The sequence below is a fragment of the Globicephala melas genome, chromosome 11 (genome assembly GCF_963455315.2).
Source record: "Globicephala melas chromosome 11, mGloMel1.2, whole genome shotgun sequence".
Classification (NCBI taxonomy): Eukaryota; Metazoa; Chordata; class Mammalia; order Artiodactyla; family Delphinidae; genus Globicephala; species Globicephala melas.
This window is the reverse complement of record NC_083324.2, coordinates 55,533,331-55,555,400: the sequence shown is the minus strand read 5'-3', so window position 1 is coordinate 55,555,400 and position 22,070 is coordinate 55,533,331. Positions and strand designations below refer to the sequence as shown.

Here is a 22,070-nt window from a genome sequence, read left to right as displayed (position 1 = left end):
TAGTATGATTTTAGGCAGCCTCTCTGCTAATGAGTGGGGTTGTGTTCCTGTCTTGTTAGTTGTTGGCATGGGCCGTCCAGCACTGGATCTTGCTGGTCGTTGAGTGGAGCTGGGTCTTAGCATTGAGACTGAGATCTCTGGGAGAGCTCTCACCGATTGATATTACATGGAACCAGGAGGTCTCCAGTGGTCCAGTGTACTGAACTCAGCTTTCCCACCTCAGAGGCTCAGTACTGACACCCAGCTGGAGGACCAAGACCCTGTCAGCCACACGGCTCAGAAGAAAAGGGAGAAAAAAAAAAGAAAAAAGTAAAGTAAAATATAATAAATAAGTTATTAAAGTAAAAAATAAAAACAATATTATTAAAATAAAAACATAAAAATGTAATAAATAAAAAAGAGAAGGGCAACCAAAGCAATAAACAAATCCACCAATGATAACAAGTGCTAAAAACTATAGTAAGATATACATAAATTTCAGAAACTTATCAGTCACATACAGCAAACCCCAAGTCCACAGTTGCTCCCAAAGTCCACAGCCTCAATTTTGGGATGATTTGCTGTCTATTCAGGTATTCCACAGATGCAGGGTTCATCAAGTTGATTTTGGAAATTTAATCTGCTGCTCCTGTGACTGCATGGAGAAATTTCCCTTTCTCTTCTTTGTTCGCACAGCTCCTGGTATTCAACTTTGGATTTGGCCCCGCCTCTGTGTGTAGGTCGCCCTCTGGCATCTGTTCTTCGCCCAGACAGGATGGGGTTAGAGGAGTGGCTGTTTAAGGGGCACTGGCTCACTCAGGCCAGGGGGAGGGAGAGTATGGAATGCGGGGTGAGCCTGCACTGGCAGAGGCTGGGGTAACGTTGTAACAGCCTGAGGTGTGCCGTGTGTTCCCCTGGGGAAGCTGTCCCTGGATCACAGGACCCTGGCAGTGGCGGGCTGCACATGCTCCTGGGAGGGGAGGTGTGGATAGTGACCTGTGCTTGCACACATGCTTCTTGGTGGCTGCAGCAGCAGTGTTAGCGTTTCATTTCCGTCTCTGGTGTCTGCGCTGATAGCTGCGGCACGCGCCCTTCTCTGAAGCTCGTTTAGGCGGTGTTCTGTATCCCCTCTCCTCGCGCACCCCGAAACAGTAGTCTCTTGCCTCTTAGGAAGGCCCAGACTTTTTCCAGCACTACCTCCTGGCTAACTGTGGCACTCTAGCCCCCTTCAGGCTGTGTTCACGCCACCAACCCCAGTCTTCTCTCTGCAATCCCACCGAAACCCAAGCCTCAGCTCCCAGCCCCCACCCGCCTCGGGAGGTGAGCAGACAACCTCTCGGGCTGGTGAGTGCCGGTCCCCTGTGCGGGAATCTCTCCGCTTTGCCCTCTGCACCCCTGTTGCTGTGCTTTCCTGTTTGGCTCTGAAGCTTCCCCACCGCCCCCCCCCCCCAGCCCCTGTCTCCACCAGTGAAGGAGCTTCCTAGTGTGTAGAAACTTTTCCTTCTTCACAGCTCCCTCCCACTGGTGCAGGTCCCGTCCCATTTCTTTTGTCTTTGTTTTTTCTTTTGCCCTACCCAGGTACGTGGGGATTTTCTTGCCTTTTGGGAGGTCTGAGGTCTTCTGCCAGCGTCAGTAGGTGTTCTGTAGGAGTTCCACGTGTAGATGTATTTCTGATGTATTTGTGGGGAGGAAGTTGATCTCCACGTCTTACTTCTCTGCCATCTTGAAGGGCCTCTCCCTCCTCTTCCTTTTCTCCTGTCATCTTGTTTTCATTTATATTCAACTATTCTCCATGAAAAATATCAGACGTTTGCTTTCATTGGGAGACTGTGATGGGCTCATGTAACACACACACAGAACACACATGAGAGGCCTTCAAGTCAGTACCTAGATTCGTGCTCTTGCTGTGTCACTTACCGTTGCGGGCTGAATTGTGTTCCCCCAAAGGTCATAAGTTAAAACTCTAACCTCAGAATGTGACTGTATTTGGACTAAGGGCCTTTAAAGAGGTGATTAAGTTAAAAGAGGCCATTAGAGTGAGCCCTAATCCAATCTGACTGGTGTTCTTATAAGAAAAGAAAATTTGGATACACAGAGAGACACCAGAGGTGCATGTGCACAGAGTAAAGACCATGCGAAGACAGAGCACGAGGGCAGCAGTCTGCTGGCCAGGGAGAGACCTCAAGAGAAACCAGACCTGCTGACCTTGATCTTGGACTTCTAGCCTTTAAAACTGTGAGAAAATAAGTTCCTGTTGTTTAAGCCACCCAGTCTCTGGTATTTTCCTGTGGCAACCTTAGCAAACCAATACACTTAATATCTTTGCAGAGAGATTCAACCAATACACTTAATATCTACGTCAGAGAGATTTCCACATCTCAGAGAGATTTGGAATGTTACACATCAGCTCTGAGTAACCTTTTGTTACTGAGAGTTTTTCTAAGGATCAAATATGAAATGTTGTAAAAAGATATATATATTAATTGACTTCTGTGTAACTAGGATGGGCATGAAGAGGAACTAGATGGTTATGTATATGAACACTCATTTTTGAAGTTACTTATGAAGGTATTTGTAGTCTCATTGTCATTTTTCATATCTCTAACATTTTGAAAGCAGAGCATTTGTATTTTCTACTGGAAATTCTGAAGTTTCAATAACCCTCATTCAAGAAATGGTTTTGAGTCTTGTCACTATGTCTGAAATATTATGTTAGAAATTTGATTAGGAATTTCTTTTGCAGTTTTGTACTTGTAGCTGAGGGTTAGGATTTGAAATACGAATGAAGCATGTTTTACTCTAGTCCCTAAATTACCTCCAATCTATGATTAGGACCGTCAAAATGCTGCAGAATACAGCTGTAACTACCTTCTTGTTGTTTGGAAAGAGTAGATTGCATTTGGCATGTAGTCACATGTATTTCTTTTTATAAACTAAGTACACATGAGCACAGACTTAAAATTTAGGTTAAGAAACTCAAATCTGTTGCTGTGTTGCTTATTCAGTTCCACAAATACAATAGAAAGATGATAAGATAAATTGCAGTAGTAGAATATAAAGCTGAATTAGCCTACTAAAAGCAGCCAAACATCAGTTCTTAATTAAGAAATGTTATAGACCCTGAAATTTCAAGTGGGAAGATCAGTCAGCTGGCTACAGAGACGCTTAACAGTGTAGCATTATCTGGGTCAATGCTTATTAGCCCATGTCCTTATACGTAGCTTTTGAAGGCTCAGAAGTTCAATCTTATCAACATCTCAGAGTTATTCTTTCTCAGAAGAGTTCATACTTTCCAATAAAGCTGAAAAGCTAAAGAGAGACCGATACAGAGTCAAGAAATGCCTCCTTAATCTTTATATAATAAAAATAAATAATAGTTAAGAGACTATCATTTTCTTTGTCTATGGTCAAGCTCCATGGAAAATCAAATTAAAATAGTTATATTTATCACCACATTATAAGATAGCACACACCTACATACTTATAAAATACTTATGCAGCCTCTTGCCTTTGAGTAGTGCCTATGAGAGCTTGAGGGTGGGGCTGTCTGCATTACTAGGAAGAGAAAAACTATCTCTATAATGTTTAAGAAGTCTTGATTTTTAAAGATTGATCAAATACATTGTATTTAGCTAGAAAGAGCAAAGAAATTAAAAGTAAAAATTAGCAGTGCATCTCTCACTTAGTATAGGAAAATACAGTATCAAGCAGAAACTAGGCATATTTACCAGACATTTTACAATGATTTCTCATAAGTATGAAAATTAATTTATAGAAAATATATTTGCATTCTAAATACTGTAGTCTAAACAGTTTAGTAATCAAATATTCCTTTAAGTTAACGAACCAATCCAGTGATACTTTTTAGATATAGTATATACATTTATAAATTGTGGTTTCTACTAGATCCTTTCAGTATTATAAAATAGTATTTGATTATTTCTCATTTGCATACTTTTGCTTATGGATTTATATGTGTGTGGATGAGAAATTTCCTCTTCCCAACGGTCCCTGCAGTTAGGTATAACAAAGAGATTTCTTGGAAAGTATGACATTAAGTTAGTGATGATTCCAACTCATCCATTTTGTTTCCCACAGATTAAGAATGAGGCCCAAGTAAATCTGCTATCTTCTTAAACATCCAGACCGCAGTTTGAAAATAAAAGTTATATATTTCTTCTCATTCGGTATAAATACATGGCAGCTGTTATCATGCTTAAGCTTCAACTTATTGAAGGCAGTAGCCAACTCATTAAAGATCATTTCCGCTGGATAAGGAATGTGTAAGACATCAGTTTCTTTGTAATGTATTTTCACTTTCCTTTGAAGTTTCTTGTCCTGCCAAAATTTCCATTTCCTCCTGCAAGTGGATTTCAACACCTGATGTCTATTTGACCTTGTTGTGTTTGTACATTTTACCTTCCACCACCCACAGGTTCTGAGATTGACCATACACTTTCCTTGTAATTCTGACACCCTTCCATTGGGTGGCCTATTCTTACTGTCCCTCTCCACCTTTAAGCCCCCACACAACACTCAGAATTTCTCCTCAATATGAAAGTGAAAAATCAGGAAGTAGAAATGCACAATGCACTATCATTATTGACAGTTTGGGAACTCAAATTGAGGTCAGAGTGAGGGCAAAAAATGGACATCAACTTCTTTCTTCAATCACAGGAAGTCAGAGATGATGATGGATGGAGCAGCTGGAGAGAAGTAATCATGTTTTCTACATGATGTATTGCCTCTGCTCAGCTTTTCCTGTAGTTTGGTACATTCTGTTTTAGCTGATATGTATAGACTAGGAGTCAGACAATTCCTTTGCACCACCTGAAAGTACCCCAGTTATTTGGACATTTCATAATACTTTTCATAATTCATCTTTAAATCAGTATGCAATACTTTCTGTAATAAAATATGTTTTAAATAATGAACCGAAGCTTTTTTCTTTTTTTGGTATCTAATTCTTTTTAGGAGTCATCTCTTTTTGTTTATATTTTATTGAGTAATAATTTAAATTGAATACTCTGGGACCCAATAGGTTCCACTTAAAAAATAGTTGTATCAGAATTTGTGTCAGAAAAGTAGCAGCTCATCTTACACATAATAACTGCAGAATCTTTCTTTCATGTGTTAAATATCAGAAATCCATTTTGTGAGACTGTTTTACACTGAATGGAGTAGGTACTGCTCATAAATTGGTATTGGGTTGACAGTAATCCATATTAAAATTGCTGTGAAGTGCAAATCACCTAGTATTAAACATGAGCCCCTTACCTTTTATAAAGAGTTTAAACAAATATAATGTAACAATCATAGTTTGGTTGTTTTTAAAATAGCTATTGATCATATTGAAGAACCCACTTGTTCCTTGACTTCTGATAAGTTGAGGGTCTCCATTGCAGCTACCACTCATTCTTAGTCATTCGTTTGCCTGTTGAAGCCCCTTCTTTTGAGTGTGTTCCCTCAGCAATGTAGATTTCCATTGTAGATTTAAAAGATAAACTGCACTCAAGTTTAACTCTTAAGCACAGCCCAGTTAGAGTCACCAAATAGCAGTAAGATACCGTGGCGTGAGCCTGATAACAACCAGATGGTCCTCTTCATTTAGGTCCTGAACTTTCACTTGACTTTCCATTATCATTTCCAATTCTTCTTTGGCTTAAAGCTTGTCTGACTCAATTTTTAATTTCTCTAGCCCTTATTTTCCCACGGTTCTGGGGGCTAAAATTCTGAGGTCAGGGTGTCAGAGGGTTGATTTCTTCTCAGGCCTCTCCTTGGCTTGTAGGTGGGTCTCTCTTTTTGTGTCTTCTCATGGTCTTCCCTCTGTGTGTGTCTGGGTCCTAATCTTCTCTTTTTATAAGGAAACTAATCATGTTGGATTGGGGCTCACCTTTTAACTTAGTTACTTCCTTAAAGATCCCCTCTCCAAATACAGTCACATTCTGAGGTACTTGCGGTCAGGACTTCGACATATGAATGCGGCTTGGTGGGATCACATAATTCAGTCCATAATGATGGCGCTTTATACCATTTTAATTTGCCAGAAACCAAAAATGTGTAAAGCACATGTTTGTTTGAACTTTGAAACAGCGCAGTGAGGAACCAGAGTTATAGTGAGGCCTAGTTACCTGCTTGAGGCCTCCTGTCTGGTAGAAGGCAGAACTAGAGCCTGGATCTTCTCATTTGAACTTCTCTACCTTTTTCACTCTGTGGTACTGCAAACTGAACTCGTTAATTGTACAGATAATTGAACTTGATAATTGTACAGATAATTATAAATGATAGAACTTGATAATTGTACAGATTTTTGAATGCTTGGGTATATTAGATATGCATATTTTGGATCTTGATCTGTAAAATTCAGTCAGATTTCTGCTGTACATTCCCCTAAGATTTATTTTTAGTAAAGAATAAACCTTATTTGCAGTACTGAGGATTTTTAGCCATTTGGTCACTGCCAGTGGAACAGATGTGGTGGGGGAGGGATAACACAGAACTGCTGACTCTATTTCTACTTTTCTCACAGTTGTTACAAAGTTCAGTGTCAGAACAGCCCAAACCACTTTGGCAGTCCTGGCTCATGAATCGCTAGCTCTCTCCTACCCCATCAGAAGCCCTGTCAGTGGGTTAACATTTTAGTAGTTAATCATTCTGATTGGTGAGAGTTGATTCAAGCCTGCCATGAATCTGATGACTCTTTTTTCTCTTATCTTTCCTATTAGCAGTGCCTAAATGTCTCTTATAGACCCTGGAAATCATTCTTTTGTCTTATGATTCTTTCTCCTCATATCTTATGAATGTCTTGAGTATGTGACTGTTTGAAAGCTTTCTATATCTACAAAGATACAAATGATCACTTGCATCAATTGAATATCCTACTTTTAAAAGATACAAATATGACTATGTTTAAAATTTGTAAAGAAGTTATTAAAATTCAAAGGGCATAGTTTGACAGGTGATTGTGACAGATATATTAATGTCTACCTTTTTTAAAGCATCAAAATAATAAAAATATTTTCTTTTGAAAGTTGGCCAGGGATACTTTGCCCTGATCCTTTTAAAGGGAAATATGTGACCTATGACCTCGATGGAGATGTTGAACAGTATCACGTAGAATTCCTGGGTGATCCCCATTCAAGATCATGGATAGATGCAGCGTTTGTTGGACATTATAGTATCACATTAAAGGTAGGTACAGTAACATCAAAACTTTGTTCCTCTTGCACTTGTTTTTAATTATGGTCATTTTGTCTCAGATCCTAAAAGAGATATAATTTTTTACTTTTATATTTATATAAACAAAATAGTATGTACTATTTGTTTAAACTCAAATATTTGTATTTTTAAAGCAGCTTTTTCAAAGGAAGTATGGATATAAAAATAGCCACGAGGTAGTTTTAAATTTTATTTCTGTAATGGCAATATAGTGTAAATCAACTGAGGACTCTCCATAATTGCCTTTTGAAACAGATTTACGATTCCATCATTCGGTAATTTTTTAATTCTCTTGAGAAGATTCTAAGTTATAGCCCTATCTCACAGGGAAGATTAATTATGGAATGCAACCGGATTTTTCAAATTTCAAACAGTATTTCATTATACTAACTCCTTCAGTATTTTTTGATTCTTTTTAAACTTTAAATCACATACTACAATTAATGAATAGACTCAATTCTCAAGTTGATGAGAGTAAGTGAATTGGACCTGTTTTCATGGGTTTGGTTTAATTATTATAAATTAATTCAGTTATCCGTATCTGTATTCTAATATTGAAACTTTTCATCTGCAAACCATGCTTTCATTAGAAATCTGATTAAAAAGTAGATGTCAGAAATGTGAACGCCTTTGACTCAATTTGGATGGTTCCTATTTTAGAGTGAGAAGTATATATATATTCAAATATACATATACATGTATGTACATTTAAGGCATGCCATTTAATCCACAGTATAAGGAAATCTGTGGAAATCTGAGGTACTTGCAGATGGACTTCTACTTTTTCTCTGGCATAAACAGTACCTTTGTTCCATTCAGCTTGAAAGCAGCTGGAAGGGAAGGCTGTTTCAGTAGAAATATTTAAGTATGGAATAACATCACATACATTCATTTCATGGTAGTTGTGAGCCAGTCATTTTAGTATGAGGCACCTTCTCTGCTCGGACATTTCAGATATGTCCCTGGGCACTTCTGATGGCAACCACAGAAGATAGGAGGGAGTGTTCTTCCTTATGTGCCCCTCCCCTTTTCTAAAAGATAGGGAAACCTAGCTTCTCATGAGGCAGAAATTAGAATCTTAAATATTTGACAGTGTGATAAAGAGCAGGGCATTCTTAAGAAATTGTATTTAAACATACATAAAAAATCAAAGTGTATTTTTGTCTGAAGTAATGTTACTCTCAGGATTTGAGTTCTGTCAGGATAAATTTGAATAGTCTGATTCCACTGAGCATACCATTAATCCCTGGGACAAGGAAAAAATCTGATGCAAAACAAAACTAAACTCAAGAATCAGGAGCCATAAGGTTTTAACCTTCTGAAAGCATTGAAACAAGCAAAGACCATGAATTCAGGGCTGCTTAAATTAAATAGGCTCCTAAAGCAAGAATGAAAACAGAGAAAAATAAAGCATTTGTTCCACCTCTTCTGTCCCCTACTCCCCCAGCTGGCTGGGTGCTCTGGGTGGATAACTCACTGGGTGACCACAGGCTCTGGGACAGGCTCTCTCCTCTACTGTCATTCATGGTGTCTACCTACAGGCTCGTGTCTCTTACTCTCTTCTTGTTTGTATCTTTTTCTTCACTTCCTCTCTTGGAGCTAATATAATAGGGATGCCGCCTTCTGTGGGTCTCTTCATTCAAGGCTGAAATTTTAGTTCCCCTTTACCTCAGATTCAGCTGGCACATGCCCAGCTGCCCTGCTATGCTCCAATTCCCTACTCCTGGCTATCTAAGAATCTCCGCTTGCCAAGAAGGAAACTCACAGATGATTAAAGACTCATTGCCCCAATGAGAAGTCAAGAAACAGAAAGCAAAGAGGTCAACTGACAACCAAGATAAAAAAATGGTACCTATGAGAAATTGTTTGAAAATGAATAATATCAAACTATATCCCCTGGAGATGGAGATAGTATTGACTCCAACGTGCAGTTCAATTGCCTAGGCATCCCAGGAATTTAATCTGTTATGGTCCTCTCTGCACTGGAGCTCCTACTTCCTCAAATACTGTCTCTACACTGTGCCAGGTTGATCCAGATATTAAATTCACACCCCTGCCCCCATAAAAATATCACTTACACAAAAATAAATAATGTGTATTAGACAATGTAGACCTTCTTAAAGATTTTTGTAGAAGAGATGGAGAATGGTTGCACATTGCACCTGTTATCTGAGCTCCTTTTCTAAAAGTAGACACAGAATGATAGGCATATACAGCTCTCACTGTTTAAGCTGACTATATCTTACTTCATATATATTATTTCAACATTACTTTCTCCTAATTTGTGTAAGCTTAGTTTAACAAATGATTAAATAATATTTCAGAGTTTTCACTGACTGTGGACTATATTTTGCAGTGTGTGTTTTACTGTGAGAGAGAAATAAGCTCTTCTAGAAAGACATTATATGCATTTATGAAAAAATAAAATATTTTTTAGTTTTAGATTCTGAAAATGTTAAGTCTTCTCTTTTAGTTCATGTTTGTCTAGTTTGTCTTCTTTCTTTTATTTTTTTTAGTAGTCACTGAAAAATTGATATGTTTATGGGACCAGTGACTTATTAATTTTCTTGTTGACAGCACAACAGAGCTCTGTCACTGTGGATGAATATGTATATGAATATACAGATGATAAGCTTTTCCCCAGTAAATAAAATTACTCATCAATATATTGGGATATACTTCAGAAAAAAGTTGAAGGCAATATTTAGATTTTGTATTTGTAATTTATATTAGTTTACTCATACATTTTATTTTTTCATTTACTATAAAATCAGTAGTATAAAGATAGCTGAAATTCCCTTCCCCTTTTAAAGAAACCTTGATTCTCTTATGGTATATATTCAAAATACATGTCACTCTGGTAAACACTTAGAGAAAATAGACGTGAACATGTGCTAGATAGCTATTTAAGAGTTGATGCATGGACTACAGTTCTTTCCCCAGTTAGCACAAATGTTGTTTCTTTTATATTTAGTAGGTACATGTCTGCAGAATCCATTATTTGCAAGTTTATTTCTTTGCTTGATAGACTACATGACTTAGTTTAGTATTTCTTAAGCCTGGCTTTGCATTAGAAGGCTTTATAAAGCAATGACAGCAACCAAAACACAGCAATGCCTGGGCTGTACTCTACTGGATCAATTAAATCAGAAGCTCTTGGAGTAGGGCCAGGCCTCAGCATTTCTAAGTCCCTCAAATGAATCTGTATCCCAGAGAGAGAGAACCACTGACTAAGTTTTCTCAACTTGAGGCATCAGACTTTTGTTGGTTTATCTCTACTAGTGCAGTAATGTAACTGTGGTCATGGCTCACTGTTTCACGACACCTTTCTCCTATTTCCTTTGTTAATCTTTCACTCTGGTTTGCCTGGAGATGATGCTGACTGCCATAGGTTCACATGTCTAACCCAGAAGTAAGAGTTTCCCTGAACACAGCTTTAAAGTCAATCTTGTCATTGAACATTGTACATAATTTATAGATATTGCTGATAAAGCTGATGTATAATTTAAATGTAATATGTATAGCATGTTTTAGTTGATCATCTATAAGTTATATAGAGTCATTATAATTTTTATTGGACATAAATTATGTACTCCAACCAGTGATCGCTTGGCCTACAATTTTCTAGTTCTTTATACTGCCAAGAAAATGTAAGTAGTTCACCCCTGATGCTAGGAGGCTCCTGTGGTAAAATTTAGGTTTCTTTTGGTCCATGATGTGAGTGGATTTTTTTTTGTCTATGTATTTTAACAGTCTGCTCACTACTGTATGGAGGATATACCTGGAGATGTGTAAGTATTTCTTTGGGTACCAGATGTCATTTGGGTATTTACCCGTTGTATTATGGAGCTGCCTCTGTTTTCCAGGGATATGAAAAAGGAGCAATGCTGTATTGCTAAACTTGAGCTCTGCAATTCCTAGAATTCTGCTTCCTAATTGGGGTGGTCATTAATACTGTTCACCAAAATGTTGCAGGTTACTGCCTTCCTGTTATAAAGTAGAGATGCACATTTGATACTCTTGAGGTGGGGTGAGACCAATGAGTTGTGAGTGAGTGATGAATATCTGAGCATATGACTGTGTCCAGTGCAACATCATCCAGAGTTCTCTCTTTCTCTGTGGCTCTGTGACTGATAATTGAAATTATGGTTTGCTACTCTCTCAGCCCAGATCCCTTGATCACTCTTAGCAAAGGCCTCCACTGCCAACAAATAACAGATCTGCAACATGAAGAAGATATAGGCCTCACTTTAAGCCCCTAGGATTATCCTAACAGATACACTAATGATAGTATAGAGGATGTTACAGTTCTTTGTAACCTGTATCTTTAGCAGGACCATTCCTGAAGCTTCAGTACTCTTCAGAATACAGCCAAACGACTGAAATCACATTACTCTTAATTTTTCCAGTCTGTAAGTAGAACTAACACAACCTGTAGTAATTTATCAAATAAGTTGATTTCTTTTCTGTATTATGATAAACATATGATAGAAATTACCAGCATCGATGATACATTGAATCTAAATTTGGTCCAGTAAATATCCTCCAGCAAAGGGCTCTGATTGTCAGTATGCACTGCAGTGACTCCAGTAACTAAACAAGCCTATAAATAGCAATCATGTAATTGAACCCCCTGCTACAGGCCAAGGATTGGGTAGATCCTTTTATAATAACATAGCACAATAATATATAATATGTATATATAATATAATAAATATAATATTTAAAGTCTCATAGCAACCCCATGAAGATAGGCATCACCACTATTGACATATGGAAGAAACTGTGATTCAGGCTTCATGTCTAGCCCAAGGTCAATCAGCTGCTAAGGGATGGGGCAATGATTAGAATCAGGATGTCTAACCCCGAGGTCCAATTTTTCTCTCCTATACCTTGCCAATTTACGTATACATAAGCAATAGTCTAATTTATTGTTGAATGTTTTTCCACATTGAAATGAGGAACATTTTCACCTTTTAATTCTAATATACATGTTGAATGATGGCAGTTTCTGGTAGACTTGTTTTTTATTTACTGCTTGATGTTCCCCTTTGGAGGAGGACTAGTGACCAAGCAGAATTCTTGATGTTTTCAAATTACATTTGCAGTAGTCGTTTGACAAGTGTGTCTGGATTAACATCTATCTGAGCAAGTGTTTTTCTTCTAAGATTTATTAGGATCCAAATTCTAAGAATGTAGTCTATAATAAGGATTAGCAAATTAGCTTATAACTAGATTATCAGGCAACATTTCACTCTTAGAGTAATGAAGTGAAACTGGATACAAATCTATTGAGCCAGCTCTCAGTGGAAAATCACATTTGCCAAAAAAAAAAATGTACATATGTATATATGTGTGTTTTTGTACCATGTTCCTGCTGGCAAATAATCTGTATAGCTACCAACCTCTCAGCAAATTTTTATCATACCAATTCCATATTTGGTATAAAATTTGCTATAATTTTGGTATTATTGGATTAAGATTTTTTTGTTTGCTTGTTTTCTAAGCATCCTTTAGTTTTGGCCTGGAGAAAGTTTAAGGGAATTAGAACATGTTTTTATAACTGTGAACTATTTGTGGATAATCTGCCAAGAAAACTTGTAGTAATGTATTAGGAAAAGAGTGAAGTTGTCATAGTGATTTAAAAAGGTAGGCTTTAGAGCCAGGTTTTTTGGGTTTGAAGGTTGGCTGTACTACTTACTAGACATTTGACCTGAGGGAAGTCACTTACCTATTACAAATCCCACACACCTCATCTTAAAATGGAGGTTATGATAGTATATGCCTCATAGAGTTGTTACAGGTTTAACTGAGATTATACATGTAAAGCACTTAGCACAGTGCTTGTCATATAGTAGGCTCTTAATAATAATAGTAATAGTTCATACTGTCATTGGAAGTACAGGAGAAATATATAGTTACATTACTTATTTCCTCTTCCTAGAAACCCACATCTACAGGAGAGAGTACAAAAAAAAAAAATAACAATCAGGTGGATAATAATATATTTTCTTTTGACTAAGATTATATGTGAAAAATGACATGATTTTAGTGTTTTTTCAATCAGCCAATACATTGCTCCCAGAAATTGAGTGGCCATTGCTGCTGTGCTTTTCTAGTTTAGTGTAAGCAGAAGTTCTAAGACCTTTTGAAAGTAGGAGATAGGTTAGAGCCTTCTTAATCTGACTACTTGGTGAATGAATAGTCCCTAATATCAGCAATGCCTCAAGATACTTTAAATTTCTTTGATGGAATTTGGAAGAGACTAGGAAATATTATCTTTCAAGTTCTTTGCAACTGAATAAAACCAGTTTTTTTCCATATCTCTCCTCTGTCTTTTCGATTTACTTACGATTTCGATTTATATATGCTGACTTTGCTGCTCCAAATAAATTCTTGAATTTACCTCTGTCATCTCTCGACTTAATCTCTTATGAATTTACATATCTGAACTTGTATTGAAGTTAAAAGTCCAAATCCAAATAATATGACCAACTTTACTCAGTTGATAAAGGAAGGAACAGGTGGCTACCTTTCCCATCATCAAATGCATGAAAAATGTATTAAGTCAGCTAGATTTCTCATATTGACTCCTCAGTGGAACAACAATAATCTTTCCTAGAAACATTTAGCCTTATATAGCCTTCTCAACTTTCTAGAAGTGCTTATTTTCTGTTAAAGAAACCAGAGTCAGATCATTTAAGCCAAAATACAAGGCTCACTAAATTGCCTTCAGGGTCATATCCCTTATGAGTAAGGCTTCCTTATATAATGAGTCTTCTATGTTGAGGTTCTTAAATTAGTAAACAGTTGCAGAGTAACTTTTTGGTACATTCTTCCATTAGGGAACGATGAAGTCCAAAACTCAGAGCCATATAACTGAAAGTGTACAATTGATATATTAACTGTTCTTTTCTTTAATTTCTCCACTTTAAAAAAAAAATTTCTTCTAACCAATTACCAGGAACAGTCTGTGATTCAGGCAAAACCCTAAACAATGCAGATTGAACTGACTTTGAAAATAAATTCCAGAATTACCACTTCCTCACCATTTTGTTCAGCTCACAGGATATGAACTGATTACGTCATATATTTAACCATCCTCTTCTCCTGGCTCTCCCACCTGCTTGTATGATTCTATTTTTAAACAGAATCCGAGCATCTGTCTGTAATAAATACGACATTTGTTTTCCCGTAAACACATATTCCCTAATAAACAAGCAAATGTGGAGTAGAAAATAGCAGCCAAGTATGTTAACTCTCATTTAGGCTCAGGTCTTGATATCCATTCATACTGTTACTTAAAATCCTTTAAGCCAATCCTGACTTTTTTAAGGCTCAGAGCAAATGAGCACATGGCTGATTTAAACCCATCTCCCACTTCTATTTAACATCCGCAGGTGGAGCAGGCAGCCTGGCCAGAGCTGTGGGAGACAGCAGCCCTGGAGATAAGCACGGGCCTTAAAAATTATCTATTGACCCAGTGCTCACTTGCTTCCTGTGCTTTATTTCATCAATATATTACTAATACTTTTACAGAACAATGAAATAATTTCTTGTTGCAGACTTAATGATATATTGAGTTTTGCAAAATAAAAATTCTACAGCTTGAAATCAAAATATGTAAAATACTTTAAACTGTACACAATAAATAAAATGAAGGTTTTTTATTTTTTTAATTGTGCTAAAATATATGTAACATAAAATTTACCATTTTAACCGTATATCCAGTGGTGATTTAAGTTTTTAACGGCTAATTAATAATCCTAGAAAAAATTTTCCTAAGCAATGTAACTATGACCTGATACAGAAAATGCCAGATGGTAGTTTCCGATCATTTTCAACACAATTTATTTCTTATGATAATGACCTACAATCTCTTCATAACACCATCTTGGAGATTTTTGCAACAGAATGCCTTTTTGTGAAATATCATTTTATAGTCATTGAGCCTGTGAATTCTGGAGCCAGGTTGCCTGTGTATGAATCCCAGCTCTATCACTTACTGGCTGTATGAACTTGGGCAATGTCTAAACTCAGTGCCTCAGTTTCTTTATGTGTAAAATGAGGATAATAATAGTACCTACCTTGTAAGCTTGTTGGGAAGTAAAAAAAGTTGTAAAGTGTTTCAGACTGTGCCTGACACTTAGTACTATATAAGCATTGGATAAATTAGTAAATAAAAATAACAATGGACTCCTTAATAGTAGAATTCCTTTGGACATAAAGTACACAGTCAATTCCTCCCTATTATAGGTAGAGTTTCTGTCTCATTTTCTTGGACGGCAGAGACTAAATGATAAATGTTTATATTCTGATCATTTATGACATTGATAACCAACATTTGAAAATGCTTTACATTTTATAAGGTACCTCTTACATATGCTATCTCATGTGATCTTCATTTATTGTTAAGAAAGTTAGGGCTCAGGTTAAGTGACTTGCCTGAGGTCACATAGCAGCAGAACTGGGACTGAAGCCCAGCTCTTCTGAGTGCAAGCCCCAGGCTTTTACATTATATGTCAGCCTGCTTGAGGCTTACATTGGACCATCTGTTTCTAATCTTCATAAGCATACCAAATTCATAATAAGCTCTCATCTATAAACTGGAAAATCACAAAGCCCTTCTTGTTGGTCTCCTGTTGTTAATTCAGCCAGCTTGATTAATTAACTTAACCTTTAACCAGGGCTTTTCAAAGTTGGACAAAGATGTGAAAGCTCTCTTCACGTTTAGTGCATTGATTCCCAGCCATAGATTTTGGGCCTCTTCGTGGCTGTCATTAAAAGCTAGTATTTATTATTTCATTCCCTTGTAATTCTCTTAGAAATAATTGGTTATTATTAACGTTAGTATCCTGATGCCAGGGTTTGTTTTGTTTTACTCTGTTTTTGGTTCCCAAACTGGCTCATCATCACATTCTCCCATAGAGCTCTTTAAAAATATATATTCCTGAACCTGCATACTGGGGAGCGTGCTGAGAATCTCTACAGTTCCTCAGTGAAGCTCAAGAACCACTGTATAGCGGATTTTCTCACCATAATACCTATTTTCTGGTTTACTAGAATTAGCTAAAAAAGAGATATATGAAACATACATTATTTTATTATGTTTACTTTGTGAAATTTATTAACGTATTTATGAGTTTGTGGTGCTAAAGAAGCCACGCAAATCTTTAGCAAAATTGTGATGTTAGATTCCCCTGTCCCTTTAATTAGTGTCTCTCTTTGGTGGTGACTCATTGTCTCCCTGCTGTGATATCTGGAGCCCTCTTTCTTTCTCTCATTCTCTCAAAATCTGGTTTCAGGTCCACACACTAAATGACAAATGTATTGGTTGTATAAAAATTGTTTTCTAGGGGCTTCCCTGGTGGTGCAGTGGTTGAGTATCCGCCTGCCGATGCAGAGGACGCAGGTTCGTGCCCCGGTCCTGGAAGATCCCACATGCCACGGAGCGGCTAGGCCTGTGAGCCATGGCCGCTGGGCCTGTGCGTCCGGAGCCTGTGCTCCGCAACGGGAGAGGCTACAACAGTGAGAGGCCCGCGTACCGCAAAAAAAAAATTGTTTTCTAAATGATGTCAGTCGAGATAACAGACCAGCCTAAAATGTTAGACTGGGTCTTCTTTAAAATCAACATGCAGTGGTTGTTTATCCATCTTGGTAGGAAAAGAACTTAGATATTCAAAATACTTAGAAAACATATGTTAAGGTCTAGGTTAATAAGGAGCTTATCTAGTAGCCTGTGATTTTTCTGATTTGTCCATTGGGGCTGTTTTACCTAAAACTGCTTGGCTTCCTTCCACTTCCCCACATCAAGGTTCAGGGTATGCTCAGGCCCTGGCATTGGTAATTCCCAGTGTTTCAAGCCAAGTAATGGAATCACACTGTAAAGATTTGACTCTCACATTTTCTTATTCTTTCTTTTCTGCCTAATTTCTCTCCTAGTACTCATTGCATTGGTATTATCTTTCAAATTGATGTAAAGGATCAGACTAAACAGAGCTAGAACATTTTTGGGGGGTTGGAGGGTGTCAGCTTAACTGGTTCACACTTTCTAGTGGTATAGGAAGTGGGGGACCTAAGTTATTTTTATCTTAAAATCCTGCTGAGTTAGAGTAAGCAAATTCCTATTTATGATTTTGAAAGCATTATTGCTTCAAGTGTTCAATAATTTGAATGAGCTGTCTAAATAATCCAGAACCTATGTGAAAGACGGCAGGTGAGAAGGGAGACAGGTGTTAGGAAGCCCAGGCATGTGTGGTTCACAGGGATGGCTGTGACTATCTTCTAGTTGGCATCAAAGGAATGGGAATGTTCTTACTGTCGAGATTACTGGTTGCTGTTGGAGAAATCCAATTTAAGGAAGACAAGATAGCCTTGTGATTAACTTTCTGTTGGATTGCTTTAAGTGAAAACGATAGCTTTGGCCCGATAGTAAATATTTAGAAGGGCGCATCATAGAGCCAGCGAGGTGCACTGGAAGCTTGAATGTATAAATAGCAGCAGTCAACACGAATCCCCAGGCAGAGGACTTTATAATAGGTGGTGGTGATGATCCTCAAACATTTAGCAGAGATGTATTATGAAGGAAAATTATTTTGTATTTCTTTAGGTTATGAAATCTGTGACTAATCTCCCCATGTTTCTAAAGGCATATTATAACTTAAAGTAATGAAATAACTTAAAGTAATTGTCAGTATTTGAAGCCATTTCAATGAATTTATGAAGCCCAATAAAGCAATCTAGGTACTTATGATTCCAGTTTTCCAGATTTTTAATAGATGCTCAACATTATGTCTGAAGATAAATTTTCTAAATTGTAAATACTTTTATTTGCAGCTAACTTTTATGTCTATATAATCAAAATTTGAATTGATAATTTTGGATAGTAAATGCTATATTGTACCTACAGGATTTTAGTGAGGCTTTACTGTCCCCCCAAATAGGTTATATTAAGCATTTGATTGAATTTAATTTTAAAATTAAATACTATTTTTTACATAACATTCAAAGTACTTGAAATTAGGCCCACTTTTTTTTTCAAGAAAAAAATGCCACTAATATCATAGGATAAATCAGTGGCTCATGAAGTACTTTAAAGATCTGCATCCTTATAAAAAATGAAGTTTAATATCATCTTAGTAGTAATAGCACCATATTATAATGCTAGATAGTCATTATGCTTATACATTTTTCTTTTACCTTTCTAGGGATAATAACATAATTCAGGATTGTAGCCCAGCCTTTTAGTTTCATCCCCAATTTCCTGTCTGGGCTTTCCCCATGCCACCCTGAATAAAAAATGTCTATTTATAATACCCAAAATATTTACTGAGCTCCTATTATTTCTACCAATTCTAGGCTCTGAAGTGATCAAAACAGACAAAATTTAAATGCTGTCACGAGACTTAAATTAGTGGGATGAGACACATAGTCAACAAGTAAATTTTTTTTTAGTTGTTGACGAGTGCCATGGGGAGAAATGAAGGGAGAGACATAGGCAGGTAGAGTGAAGGAGCAGGGGTGGGGAAGAAAGATTCCACCTGCAGAGTCCGTGCGCTAGGAAATCCTTCCCCACAGCCAGCCAGATACCAGTGGTTGGTTGATAATAATTCTTGTTTTGATTATATTTTTCCCTTTCACTTATTCCAAAAAGTGGTCAGGCCCCTCATGTTCTCATGTCTCAGGGGCATTTTCTGTTGGGATCTAAAGCAGAGCTTACCTGTCTTGACCTGAGTTCCCTGAGGGTGGGCAGTAATGGGAACAGGGCAGGCAGGAGCAGCTAGGCAAGGAAGAGATTCCCTCAGACATGGAAGAGGACAGAGGTCTGCCGGTGCCCTGGGGAGTGGAACACTTTGGAGAAGAAGAGCACGAGGTGCACCAGGAGGTTGAAGCCACGCTGGCAAGGTTCCCAGCCTTGGAAAGGATCCTTTGGACCAGGCATGGCAAGGAAGCTGTTCGATTACCTGACTTCAAGGGACTTGAACAAAGATGTTACTCATGAAAGCCTTATGCGTTGAGGAGTAATGATCTGTCCTCGCTGTTCGGGCACCATGTATTCCCTTCCAATTTACAGGAACCTAGAGAAAGTAAGGGGTGGCCCAAAAATGAGCAAGATCAAAATTCTTATCCTTGTTGGACAACGGCTGTCACATTCAATTTTATTTAGCGAAAAGAAGGTAATGTGACATTGCTCACACATTTGAGTTTGAGAAGTGAAACTTATCCTGCTACAGCTCCAGATGATTATATCTTGATTAATTTTTATGTGGAGAAGCAATCTTAAAATAGAAAGCAACAGATGATATGAATTTCTGCCAGATTGCAGATTTCTTTTTACTGGCCTTACTGGGTGGACAAATACATAGGTATTCTTCTCTTTGAATGTGCCACTTCGTATTAGTATATGGTGATAACACACAACATGCTCAGTGAGTTGGAAGTTACTGAGAAGGGACATTCAGCCTCCTCCTCAGACCCTAAGAAATATGAAGATGGTACTGAGGCTCTCAGTCAGCCAGTGATGCTTGATTGGAACAAGATCACGTAGGAAAGTAGTTTACAAACTTAAATTTTGGATACAGCTAGGAATTTTCTCAGACATAGGGTACTATCTTTCCCTGCCTAACCATCTGTTTAGTCTCAAACCTCGTCCTTACTCCAAATATTTACATGCTTATTCATCTATCAAGAACACATCTATCAAGAATTATCTTATTTATGCTCATAAATTCACACAAATTTTTAGACTATATGTCTTCCTTCTCTTTCTATGATGATTATTTTCCCCCTCCACCCTAAATTTAATAAAACTGATTGAGAAAACTCCAGTTGCCAAAGCAATATAAACATAATGAAAGATATGATATTCCCTCTTTTTTAAAAAAAATTTGTTTATTTTATTATTTTTTTGGCTGTGTCAGGTCTTAGTTGCGGCATGCGGGATCTTTGCAGCACGCAGGCTCTTCATTGCAGAGCAGGGGCTCCTTTCTAGTTGTGGTGCGTGGGGTTCTCTGTAGTCGTGAACGCGGGCTCCAGAGTGCACGGGCTCATTACTTGGGGCACGCAGGCTCTCTAGTTGTGGCGCGCAGGGTCCAGAGCACGTGGGCTCTCTAGTTGTGGCATGCAGGCGCCAGAGCACGTGGGCTCTGTAGTTGCCGCATGCAGGCTTAGTTGCTCTGCAGCCTGTGGGATCTTAGTTCCCTGACCAGGGATAGAACGGCGTCACCTGCATTGCAAGATGGATTCTTAACCACTGGACCACCAGGGAAGTCCCTGATATTCTCTCTTGGGATCAAAGAATTTACTGGAATTTGAAGAATGCCCAGCCCTTCCTGTAGTCTCATCTGAAGTCATTGATCTGAATCCTTGACTTCATAAGCTTTTAGCTCCTTGGAAATCTGTTACAGAGCTGCCTTGAAGATTTCCTTCTTAAGACATTTAAAAGCTTGTCTCTGTTTTGTTTTGTTACTATTGTTTACCTGGAAAACCTGTAGAACTCAAATGGAAAAACTATTATAAATAAAACTATTATAAACAACAGAAGAACTGTTACAAACAATAGGGAGATTCAGTTATGTGGCAGTTGTAAAATTACTCTAAAGCAGTAACAAATGTGAAAATATGAAGGGATAAATAGCATTTATAATAGCAACAAAGCATATATAATGTACTGGAGTAAGTTTAAGGAGCACCACATACAAGATCTATATGAATAAAACTTTAAAATGCTACCAAAAGACAGAAAATAAAACTTAAGGAAATGGAAAAATAGAATCCTCTTCTTGGTTTGGAAGATTTAATATGGAAGGATGTCCATTCTCCCTAAATTAATTTTAATGCAATCTCAATTTTTATTTATTTTTATTTTTTTAATTTTATTTTATATTGGAGTATAGTTGATTAATGTTGTGTTGTTTCAGGTGTACAGCAGAGTGATTCAGTTATACATATACATGTATCTATTCTTTTTCAAATTCTTTTCCTATTTAAGTTATTACAGAGTATTGAGCAGAGTTCTCTGTGCTATACAGTAGGTCCTTGTTGGTTATTTTATATATAGCAGTGTACACATGTCAATCCCAAACTCCCAATCTGTCATCCCCCGCTTTCCCCAACCGGTAGCCATAAGTTTGTTCTCTGAGTCTGTGAGTCTGTTTCTGTTTTGTAAATAAATTCGTTTGTATCATTTTTTAAGTTTCCGCATATAAGCAATATCATATGATATTTGTCTTTCTCTGTCTGACTTACTTCACTTAATATGATAATCTCTAGGTGCATCCATGTTGCTGCGAACGGCATTATGTCATTCTTTTTAATGGCTGAGTAATATTCTATTGTATATATGTACCACATCCATTAAAAAGGACTTAAAAACCCCCCTACAGTTGACCCCATGAACAACCTGGGGGTTAGGGACTCCAACCCCCTTTGCAGTTGAAAATCCACCTGTAACTTTGCAGTAATTTAACAGTGGCCATCAAAGTTCACCTGTTCTGCACCCACAGATTTAACCAACCGTGGATTGTGTAGTACAGCAGTACCTATTTAGTGAAAAACTCCACATATAAAAGGAGCTGCAGAGTTCAAGCCTGTGTTGTTCAAGGGTCAAATTCTAACATTTGTAAGAAAATAAAACATAGAAGAGGGAGTTAGACCTATAAAATATAAAATTATAGTAATACTCTAGTAGTTAAAGCAGTTTGATATTAACAGTTATTTGATAGATTAATAGAACAATATACAGTCCAAAAGTACTTGAAAATAGTTAGTGATAAGGTTATATTCAAATAATTAAAGAAAAGTTGTATTGTTTAATAAATTATGTATGTACAACTGGCTAGCTACTTAGGAAAAAATGAAGCAGAAGCTATACC

General features: G+C 37.3%; 1 protein-coding gene across 7 annotated transcripts in view; it reads left to right on the top strand.

Moving 5' to 3' along the window:
* ZCWPW2 (zinc finger CW-type and PWWP domain containing 2) overlaps positions 1 to 22,070 on the top strand; it is a 139,991-nt gene that overhangs the window by 61,108 nt on the left and 56,813 nt on the right. For 6 of the 7 annotated variants that reach the window (XM_060307383.2, XM_030830018.2, XM_060307384.2 and 3 more), the window contains exon 3: positions 7,011 to 7,170. The exons of the other annotated variant lie outside the window; for it this stretch is intronic. In XM_060307383.2, coding sequence (XP_060163366.1) covers positions 7,011 to 7,170 — 160 coding nt within the window. The remainder of the gene's footprint in view (positions 1 to 7,010; positions 7,171 to 22,070) is intronic. 7 annotated transcript variants of the gene reach the window in all.